General features: G+C 33.6%; 1 protein-coding gene across 2 annotated transcripts; it reads right to left on the bottom strand.

Annotated features, from left to right (window-relative positions):
* Positions 1 to 2,615: 2,615 nt before the first annotated feature.
* LOC132632043 (spermine synthase) lies at positions 2,616 to 9,945 on the bottom strand. 2 transcript variants are annotated; one of them, XM_060347840.1, is made up of 12 exons: positions 9,816 to 9,945; positions 9,434 to 9,534; positions 8,622 to 8,861; positions 8,471 to 8,515; positions 7,577 to 7,653; positions 7,352 to 7,474; positions 5,209 to 5,313; positions 5,056 to 5,128; positions 4,651 to 4,722; positions 4,088 to 4,280; positions 3,805 to 3,934; positions 2,616 to 2,995 (listed from the first exon to the last, which is right to left on the bottom strand). In XM_060347840.1, exons 3-12 carry the CDS (start codon positions 8,812 to 8,814, stop codon positions 2,903 to 2,905), a joined length of 1,104 nt encoding a protein of 367 aa, XP_060203823.1. In that variant the 5' UTR covers positions 8,815 to 8,861; positions 9,434 to 9,534; positions 9,816 to 9,945; the 3' UTR covers positions 2,616 to 2,902. The 2 variants fall into 2 exon arrangements, with proteins under 2 accessions (XP_060203823.1, XP_060203824.1); XM_060347841.1 differs by lacking the exon at positions 9,816 to 9,945 and adding an exon at positions 9,708 to 9,729.
* Positions 9,946 to 11,823: the final 1,878 nt, after the last annotated feature.

Raw genomic sequence — 11,823 nt, 5'->3', positions numbered from 1 at the left:
CTTCTCATAATAATCTGATTTGTTCTTGCAAAATTTTAAACTTAAAATAGACTAATTACAGCTACCAAAATCAAAGAAATAAGTATCAAATTTATACAGAATCGGTAGATAGAAAATAGGTGATTTTGAAAATTTTCAAGAGTAAATCAGATTACTATGAGAACATAATTTGTTTCTTTTTAGATATTCGGACTTGAAATTTACTATGTGCATGACATTGATGATGATTACGATAAATATTTTAATATTTTATTTTTATATATAATATATTTCTTACAAAATATTATTACACAATATTTGAGTATGTTGTTATAGAGAGGTAATTTTACAAAGAGGGGACCGTTATAATGAATGTCACTGCTATTATAGGTAGAATTCTATTATAGAGAAGTAAAATATAACATGAAAAATCGATTCCAGAGAAAATCAGACCGCTATAGTGAAATTTTATTATAACGAATGATAACTAAAGAGAGGTTTGACGGTATAAAGTTAGTGTTTTTAATGCTTCCTTTATTCGTCACCTAATAAGTCATATCTATTATCTTTTACGTAGCAATACTAACTAAAACTAAAGCTTTCAAATATTTTACCAGTTTGGCAAGAATTAAAGTTTTATTGTTTTATTTGAGTACGATAGTTGTTTTGCACAACAAATGAAACATCTTCATAACATGACGATAGTTGTTTTGCACAACAAATGAAACATCTTCATAACATGACGATTTTAAAGTGACATTTCAAAATAAAGTAGAGAGGATGACATAACTGTACAACATTAAAAATGACATTACTAATTATTAGCAAAACAATTAATATATCAGTATTAGCCAATAAAACATACATTTAGGGTCCAAAATCCTCCAAAATCGGAACCTCTTTATCCTGAAGTGTTGCTGCCAGACCCAATCATTTATTCCAACATTGTGGCAAAACAATAAATTTCAGACAAACCCCAAATCAATTCCTTCTTATTTTCTAGCTAAAAATATTCTCCCCTCCTATATTCTCTTCCTATTACGTAACTTAATGAATGCCTTCATAGTTTCTTGAAAATATTCCCTTCCATAGTAGTTGAAAGAGAAATAATCATCGTCCGGAATAAAAATTCCTCTTCAATCCAATATAAATCATATTTAATTAATTTTATTATATAATATTAAGAATAAATCAAGAATATTTAACTTAAAAATCATGTATTTTTAAAAAAATATATATAAAATGAATATATTTATTGAAAAAATGTAAGGTATGAATGTGGTATAAACACATTATAAACTATTTGTATGTATGGTATAATAGAAAATCTTAATGATAATATATGATAGTTATACTATATAAACCTAGATATTCCCACAACTATAAAATACTTATATTTCTTGAAAAATGTAAGGTGTTTATGGAGTAAATCATAATAATATACCTTGAAATAATTTTTTTTTTTTTTTTTTTTTATGGCAAGGAACCCGCAGCCGCTATCCTTCGGATGCCCACAGGGTAAACCTCGCTCCTGTTCAATAGCTCGCAAATCACACAGGAAAGATACCCGCACTAGGCAAGCCCCATGCGATGAGCTCGACCCAGAAGGCAAATCTCCTGCTGTTTTAGGCAGAGGGTTTCGAACCTAAGACCATCATTATGGAAGCCTCATGCTCAACCAACTGAGACACCCTTGCGGGTTAATATACCTTGAAATATATGTGGCATATCATATTACAAATTGGATTGTTGTGCTTGTGTTTTCTTTTTTCTTTCTATTTTAGTGGTGTAATGATAAATCATATATTACCGCTATATATGACATATTTATGGAGTATTAACATTATAGAAAATAGTCTACTATGATATACTTAAAATATATTAATTATATTATTTCTTAAAAACTGTCAGCATAAAAATAGATGAAAAGTTATCAGATTTTTCTTGGTGGCAACCTCATAGAGCGGAGACATTTTTTTATTATTATTATTAAAGAGGAGAAACTCTTGAGATAATTCTTATTCTACATATAAGCTATTTATGGGTGGGGGGTGGAGAACAGTTATAAGAGATCGAGAGAGAAGAGCAAATGTAGTAAATGCACATTGATGAAATATTTCCCTTAATTAATATAGAGGGTTAATAATATCTAAATGAGTTTTTTATTGTATTTATTTATTTTTCTTTTCAAATGTCAATTTTGTTGTAAAATGTGCTATATTTGTTACATTTAAAAAGATATACTATTTTTGTTTATAATTCCTACCAACTGTTGTAGTACGTAAAAATCTCAATAAAGTAACGAGGATCAAACATTACCAAACCGCAATCGCATTCACAAACTGACTGCTCCAGGCAGCAGCCAAGGCCCAAGCGTAAGGATTAGAGGTCGTGCACGTACAGTATATCCATGGTAATGTGCTAGAGTTTAAGAAATAGCCACTTTTTTGTCATGTACATCCATTGTTGTAGAGTTTCAAATTTCACTGGTCAAACTCCATGGTAATGTGCTAGAGTTTCTCACCTGTGGAATTTAAAACTACATAACAGTGGTTATTTTTCAATTACATAGACTGAGAAGTGGCTATTTGGAATTTTAACCAGCAAAACGTGCCAGCAGTCAGAAAGAGTAATAGTTGTCACTGAAAGCCACAACATATTTATTCAAATCTCAAAAACAACCAACACACGACTAAGTCGTTCAAGAAGTCAACAATAGATATAGCAGTACTAAAACGTGCATATTACATGATCATGTCCTCAATAACAATACCAACCCACAGAGAAAAATCGCCGCATCTACATCTCCTGCTGCTAATTGTGTGACAAGTGCGATCAGTCTACCACTGATATACCACTGCTACCACAAACTCCAGCAGCAAGGAAAAGAAATGGGTAATAATTTCAGAGAAAATGCAACAACTTAAATCTTGACTCCTGCAGTACGTGGGCTATCACGGAGACAGCTCACCTCCCTCCTTAAGAAGCACGGCAATGCAAAAGCAGCTTTATGCATCTGTTAAAGGAACAAGATACTCTGTCAGAGAAAAATGACAGTTTTTCTGGTTGTTCCTTCTCTTCGTCAGTAGGATGGAAGTAATGAAGTACTAAAACACGACAATGACATTATTCAGCTGCATTGCCAAAATTATATTTAACTTTACTGTCAGTACAAGCTCAAATGCAATTTTTTCTTTCTTAACCTTTGCCCTATAGATGTATGGTAACAGCATAAACACTTCCACATTACTGTAGACAGATCTACCAATTCTAAACAATCTACATGAGAAAATACAAACAAGAAGTATAACAACTAGATCCAATCAGAACACTACGCAAACACACACACCCACATTTATATATATAAGTACTTGCCGTATGCCGTGGATGATACGGAAGAGAGACAAGGAAGCCTAAACTCAAACGCAGCTCTCTGAAAATTGTTACCCTATACCAGCAGCTACTAAGGTAGAAAAATAGTTCAAATGGTAGAAAAGTCCCTCTAATTCCAAATGTTAGTGTCAGGGTACACGTAGAATGAGAAAAAGAGTAGATAAAGCAATAACCTCATATAATTTATCTCGGTACCTTTTTTTTTTTTTTTGACTGGTAACTGTTTTATCTCGGTACATCTGAAACACCCATTATCCAAATTTTATCCTTTCCTTTACACTTTATCCTAAATCATGGTACAAGACTCAAAGCCAAGTAAATGTCAGTGCATACCATACACCAAACTCAATACAAAACAAAAAAATTCAAAGATTTATTGGTGATTTCACGAGTAACAAATACGAAATTGCTTACTAGGAGAGAACAAGTTACCTCAGAATTGTAAAATCTAAGTTCCCTCTGATGCTGAACAGCTCCCTCTAGCTTCTCAATAGGATTAACAGGGTGCTTAAAATCAACAGATGGTCCCTCAGTTGAGCACAGAAGAAACCCAATAGCACCACTGCATAATATGTAAAACGGCAGTCCTCAATAACAATTAAGTGGAAACATGTTTGACAATTCCCCTCAACCTCTCACCCGCACAACTAAAGAAGCAAATAAATAAAAAGGCTAAATTAACTTGCAATGCTCTTGCTGTTAATTCATGAATTACCTAGGATATGTAGGAACACTGGTCCATGCATAATGAACAGAACTAAATGTTTCACCGCAAATTGAGATCATATCCTCAATAAGATGGGTATGAAGCCACATGCTCTCTGCCATGTTGCAAAGTACACCGCCAGGTCTTAATGCCCTGGCAATTGTTGCAAAGAATGGCCTTTCCACAAGCTCTATCGCAGGACCTGTGATGAAAGACATTGAGAGCAATTAAATTAGAGCTCATTGGTTTGAATGATACTATATGCTGCTAAACCCATCTTTTTCTTTTCACAAGGTTTGGTACAAACACAAAAACCAAAACTATTCCTACTCCGAACAAGAGTAGATACTATAGAGTCGATATGTACACTGGCCAAAGACATCTAACAGAAACAAGAAAAATCAAACAAAAGAAGTGATGCGGTGTCCAACAAAAGACACGCATCCAATCCTTGAAAATCAGTACACAAAGGCTCTATCTTCAACTAACACGCACTGCCATAAATGACCTTTAAGTTGCTTAACGTTTAGATAGAAAGGATTTATAAAATTAAAAAGATGCATTTGACGTACCTACAGGGTCTGATGAATCAACTATGACAGCATCATACTTCCCTTCAGGTGTGTTCCTCAGAAACTCGACAGCTGTCAAAATCATTCAGAAAGTCATATACAGCTGGACTAGATATAAAACTGATAAAATGAGGAATTTCAATTTCAGGAAAAGAAAAAAACTGTGTCCTGTCTTTTTAGTTTTGATTGTATTGTGAGTCATTCCCAATCCATATTGAGGCAAAACATTGGGTGCCAGAGTAACCAAAATGATACTCTGGCAGTTGTGCTATTTTAAACTTAGGCTCTCAGCCTCCCAAACATTCTCCTAAAAACTAAAATCAAAAGAGTAGGAAAATATACTGGAATTGATGCCTTCCAAGGCTCATACTAATAAGATCAAGCAACACATGGAAGTGTCCATACCATCACCAACATGAAGATTGACACGAGGATCCTCAAAGCCAATAGCCAAATCGGGGAAAAACTTTTTACTAACCTGCAACACAAGAAAATACAACATATTTAAAATGAAACTCAACAGAAGACCAATTCATGTATCTTTGATCCGTTACTCACATCTATAACCATTTTATCGATCTCACAAATATCAATCAGTTCCACAGAGCTATGTCGAGAAATTTCCCTCAAAACTCCACCGTCACCACCCCCAACAACCAGAACCTGCATTTGTAGGTTAAATAGATTGGACAGAAAACAATGACTGGTAAGACTGAGAAGGAAGAAAAAGCAAACCAATAGTGAAAAACAGATTAGTATCAAAGATAAGGCAGTCAAACAATACAACAACAACAACAACCCAGTGAAATCCCACAACGTGAGGTCTGGGGAGGGTAGAGTGTACGCAGACCTTACTCCTACCAAGGTAGGATATAAGGCAGTCAAACAATAAGGTCCAATAAAGATAGTATAATATATGTAAACAGAAATTAAAAAAAAAAAAGTATATTATAAACATAGACTCCCCATATCTTTATGATGAGCTTAAAATACCCAGGAAAAGAATAAAATCGAATTATCAACGCTAGTAAAAGAATTGAAGGAAAAAATAAAGAACCAAGTGTCTATTAACTCTTTTTCTCTCCTTTGTTACAAATGAGGAGATCCACAGATGCTGCGAAAGACCAGCAACATTCTCAAACTAGGCCTTCTGGTCAATTCGTTATATAGATCAACTATCAGCTACAACTAGATTCTATCAAGAAACACGCAGACAAAGATAACAAGCAGGTCGTGCCAACACCCTAGTGATTATTATCAATGCATATTGAAGTTCAAAATATACAGATAAAACTGAAAATTGGTAAACTGCTGCTGGCAGTTGATGAAAACACCATAAATCAATGAAGATTATCACAGAACAGATGCTTTACAAGTAAAGAAACTCGCAGAAGCCAAGTTTAGTCCCACCAACATCCGCACACATCAAATTCTCATCCCTTTCAGACAGGTTTTACTGAAAGACTAATCCAAATACTTATATGATCAAGCCTGCTCTGCATATGTCCTTCAAAACTAGGACATCTCCTAGTTCCAACTTCAAAGTAGTAACTTGTTATCATCTTAGGAGCGATACTGCTTAATGCAGTCCACCAAGTTTTCAGAAGGTAATCCTGTCCCAGTACCCTTAATTCACTTCCCCTAAATGATTATTCAGATTCCTTCATGCCATAGACCTAACAGGGGCTTTAATCTAACCTCAGGTGATTCACAGTTGTTGGTACACCCCCAATATTGAATTCATGAATAGAACATTGACAAAAATATATTTTTGCGTGCATGTCCTGCTTACTCTGCCTCTATTAGTAGTAACATAGTTACATACCCGCCACTCAACCAGTCCAGATATTGATCATAGGAAAATGATAATTAAATATAACAAACAGAGCATAAAAAAGGTGTTGTAAACAAAGAAACCCTTTTAATACCAATCCTATCTAGCCTCATTGGGCTTAAGGCAAAGAGAGATGAAGGTTGACTAGGGACTCCTACTGAAGCAGTAGCACATAGAAATTGTAAGATTCCATAAATACTAATGAGCTGCTGATAAAGTTATACTTCTACCAGAAAATCTATATGAGCCCATGGAGGCTGAGTAACAGGGCTTATAAAGCAACCACCATGTTAATCATCATATTACTGAGAGAATGGTGCATCAGTCCACACAACACCCAAGGGTGTGGCCTATTGATCCATGAAGAGGGTGCAAACTGACCACAGTTAATATCCCCAGAAGGACGAAACACTGCCTTGATAAACCAAGTTACACGATATTTGTGCTGGTGGGAGGAAGTAGGTACCTAATAGTCCAGGTAAGCGCAAGCTGGCCCAAACACCACATTTATTCAAAAAAAAATGATGTATTAGTCCACACATGCAAGCTCAAAAGGTTGGGGGAGAAGTGGACCATCCATGACGATGAAAATCTTAACGAGAAAGTATCTAGCTGGTTCCACCACATGGTTTATTTTCTTTTGATTGACATATATGTGAAAATACAGGTTTTCAGCTTGTCACACGCACACAATGCACACACAAAGACATATTAATCCAGTTCTTCAACCACATACACATAAGGTTCACTTCTCTTTCAGTATTATTATGATTCAGAAATAAGAAAGCGAATTTGCAAACCCCTTGTTCATCATTGAGCGTGAACAAAGGGAAAGAAACATGTATAGTCAAATATATACACAGTTACCTTCTTAGGAGATTTGATTGAACAGAGAGGAAGATGGGCTATCATCTCCTGATAGGCACATTCATCTTTCTCAGTCAACTGAACAATGCCGTCCAGCACTAGAACTTTCCCATAGGATGCAGACTGCAAGAATGAATATACAATTAAGGCTGACGCATAAAAGAGATTGAAAGAAATTTATAACTAGAAAAGAACAAAACTAGAATATAGAGCAAGATGCTGAACCTCAAAAACCAAAACCTCCTGGTATTCTGACTTTCCCTTGAATAAAATCTTTTCTACTTTCAGGGAATGTGCTTCTCCTGTGTAAAGACGCCATGGTGAAACAATTATTATCAGTAAATATCCATAAAAAGGGATATAGAAGGAGGGACGCTGTTGGGTACTTCTAATTTCCAAAAGGAGCCATATACTTGGAAAAAGAAGCCAAACTTTGGGCATTAACTTACTTGCAAACTGGCAAACCAAATTCCTAAACCTTAAGAGTTTTAGGAATTTGCTACCAACAGCTCAAATGTTCTCCTACTTCTACCAGAAGCATCATTTGTGCTATATTAACCTAAATATGCATATAGTATAACTAACTAACACAGCTGAAGCTGACAGCAGCTCTTCTATTGACTAAGAAAAAAGCTCACTGTCCCATTCATATCAAAAAAGTTCTACTTTTTGACATATGTTTGACTCCCAAATCAAAGACTGTGTAAAGTGTTAACACAATAACAAGTTTAAAGAAGATAGTGATTTCGTGTTTTCATCCAACTTCTCTGAAAATATATCAGCATATTAGTTTAACACTGCTAATAGAATATGCAAGTTAAAAATTTAACTTTTGATTACTGTATGAAAAAAATTATAAGTATCATCCCTGGGGAAATTCCGTCCAATAACAAAATAAGATAAGAGGCAAATTAGGGCTGAGGCATGAGGACAAGAAAAAGACAAGTTATCATACTAACAAAGTTTTGGGAAGAAAAAAAAAAGGGAAGCATGCAAATTCTAATATGTGTAACAAGCAACAACAACAGCTACTACTACTACGCCTCAATCCTAAACAAGTTAGGGAAGACCAGCGATTACGAAAAGTGGGAAAAGAAAGATAATGGAGCAAAAGATAACCTGGCCACATTGGATTGTTGAAGTACAGTACCTTGTGTTTTTCATCTGCATCGAAAAGAAAGAGAAGAACTAGTCAACAAAAATGTGTGTCATTATTGGAAAAAGATTTCAATTAAAATGAAGGTAAAAAATGAATATTGTTTATAATGACCAGAGGAATAATGAGGTTCAGAGAACCATCCGGAAACGACAGTGGAGTGACAATTGGCTTCAAGTTCAGGATCAAATGCCCTAGCTTTCAAGCAACAGTTAGGAAGAACAGCCTTGTTTGAACCATTAACATTATTCTCCTTCCCATCCATAGTCTTCAGGCTGTCCAAACCTCTTCCTGCGTCGAGCTCCATAAATAATTATCTTATTGGAATCCAGCCTCCAACTACCAGACGGCAACCTGCATTACAAATACCATTCAGTCAATGTTCACTTAAAAATTGTACGGGAAAAAAAAAGGATGAATTAAAGGACAGACAAAAGAATTCAAGAATACAGAAATCTCTTAGTGGCCGTTTGGGTATGAATGTTTTTTGTTTTTTCACGGAGTTGAATTCCGGAAATCATGTTCACGGAATTTTCCAGAATTTCAAAAACACTGGAAAGTTGGTTTCACTTTTTTCACTCCAAATCACTCACAAAAATTCAAAAACAACTCCAATTTCCAAATACCATTTTTCACCTTGAAAACAAAAACTACCCTTTTCAAGTTTCGCAATTTCAATGGCCAAACAGGCCCTAATAATCTGCAGAAACAGATTCAACTTCACTTTTTACCGGATCTTTTTCGTCAACAAAGAATCATTTTTACTGGATATAGACATTCCAAATTACCACTAATGTGTGACAAAAAATTTCAGCAAATAGAAAAAAGACACCAAATTCAAGCATATAACCAATCCCAACTAGTTTATGAGCCCTAATTAATTCATCAATTAACAAAATAATTAGCAAAAAGATGAGAATACTTACGTTAGGTAAGATAGAAACTCCACAGAAAGATTGAAATTAAACAAAAGCACCGCTTAATATAAACTGAAAAAATTCTCAGTATATATTAAAAAATCTGGTCCCTGAAAAAAAGAAAAAAAAAATGAGGAAACCAGAAAAAGTAAAATTGTAATGAATAATTTAAGTCAAAAAAGCAAAATAGAACCCAAATCAAAGTACATAAATAACTTTCCATATGGGAATCAGAATTAATCAAAGTAGCTAATGTAAACTCGTCAACATATTCCACACTTACTTAATTAAGGAAATACAATAAAAGCAGCGTTGATTTCAAGCAGGAAAAAAAAATTGAATTTATTTTTTCCTTCAAAAACTAGCAAGTTTTAGGGTTGAAAGAAATTACCAAAAAGAGCAAGTTGGAAGAGATACTTGCAGATTTTCTGAACCTAATTCATATACTTATATAGCAAAAAAAGAGAGTACTATATATAATAAATGAGAATAAAGGACGAGAAAAACGTGCCTGTCTGAAACAGATTACGAAGTGTTAAGTAAATCGCAAAATAAATGCAAGTCGACAATTCGATGAGCGGGAAAAAGGAATCCAAAGAGAAAAAAAAAAAAAAAAATACCACTAGCTTTTTTTAAAGGCTAGGTTTGGACGAATGAACGGGGTTAATGCTTCCAAATTAGTAGGTCTTTATACTCACGTCTACGATTACGTATATACTCCCCCTTGTCGTTTTACAAAGAAAAAAATTGTCCTAAAATAATTTACAAATTTAAGACAAAAATTAGTACTGCCCATGCGTCCCAATTCTATCTAGCCTTCCTTTCTACTCCCTCCATTCACTTTTACTTATACACTTTAAACTTTTCACGTTTTTAAAAAAATAATAAATAAAGTGCGTAATTTATCAATATATCAATATTAATTGATGCATATTTTTATTAGATTTGAAAAATAATTTGAAGTGAGTATTTAATACTACGGGTAAAACAGGAAAAAACTTATCTTTTTTTGATATGCTAAAAGTAATAAGTAGGGGTAAAAATCTATTTTTAGAATAGTGGACAAGTAAAATTGAACGGAGGGAGTAGTCTATTTAAGAAAGAATGTCTTGTTTTATATTAGTAAGTATGAGGTTTATAATTATAAGATTCAAATGGTATTTTAATACATTACACACACTTTTAGGACCACAAAATTCAAAAGTATCTCTTTATTTATTAAATTATGTGCTTAGTCAAACGAAGACACTTAAATTAGGACGGAGGAAGTACTATTTTTTTCCCCAATTATGTCCTTATATAGAAGAACAATTTCTTAATAGTGCTCAATTTTTTTATAAAAAAAAAACACATTTACTTAAAAAGTGTAATTTAGTAAACTATATATTGTATTTATTAATTTTTCATAATCTAATTCTAAAAATCTTTTGGCTTCTTTTTGTTGTTTTGTTTTTTTAATGTTTTTATATCAATAAAATAAAAAGGATAACTAATATAATATATTTTTTCTTTATTTAGTATCGCAAAAAACAATTTATGAGAGCATATAGTATATCAAATCAATAGCAGTTGAAGTATACTGTTGCAGTATACTATGATACCCACATGGTATATATTATATACTAATAAGGTATCAGACAAGACTACCGCTTCATTTCTTCAAGAAAAACACTCAGTTCTTTATGATACCAACCTGGTATATATCATATACTGATAGAGCATCATAGAGGACTGATTCATCCTAGAAAAACACAACTCAATCCTCTATGATACTCACATGGTATATATCATATACTGACAGGGTATCCTACATAGTATATATCATATACTAATAGGGTATCATAGCAGATTGATTCATTTCTTCAAAAAATCTTACTCAATCCTTTATGATACCCACATGTATATCATATGTTGACAGGGTATCATAGACGATGATTCATTCTTTCAAAAAATACTACTCAGTCCTCTATGATATCACATCGTATATCATATGCTAACGGGGTATCATAGAGGACTGACAGTTCATTCCTTCAGGAAAAGCACTCAGTCCTCTATGATACCATCCTGGTATATATCATATACCGATAGATTATCATAGATGGCAGAGTCACTACAATATTACTCAGTCCTTTATGATACCCACAAGGTATATATCATATATTGATAGGGTATCATAGAGGACTAGTTCATTTTTTCAAGAAAAACACTCATCAATCTTGTATGATACCCACATGGTATATATCATATAGTATATACTGATAAGGTAACATAGAGGATTGGTTCATTCCTTTAAGAAAAACACAACTCAATCTTCTATGATACCACATGGTATGTATCATATATCGACAGGGTATCATGGATGACATATCCGTCATAACACTACTCAGTCCTCTATGATG

The sequence above is a fragment of the Lycium barbarum genome, chromosome 3 (genome assembly GCF_019175385.1).
Source record: "Lycium barbarum isolate Lr01 chromosome 3, ASM1917538v2, whole genome shotgun sequence".
In the NCBI taxonomy this organism is placed as follows: domain Eukaryota; kingdom Viridiplantae; phylum Streptophyta; class Magnoliopsida; order Solanales; family Solanaceae; genus Lycium; species Lycium barbarum.
Note: the sequence above shows the minus strand (reverse complement) of the source record. Positions and strands in the feature narration are given on the sequence as shown.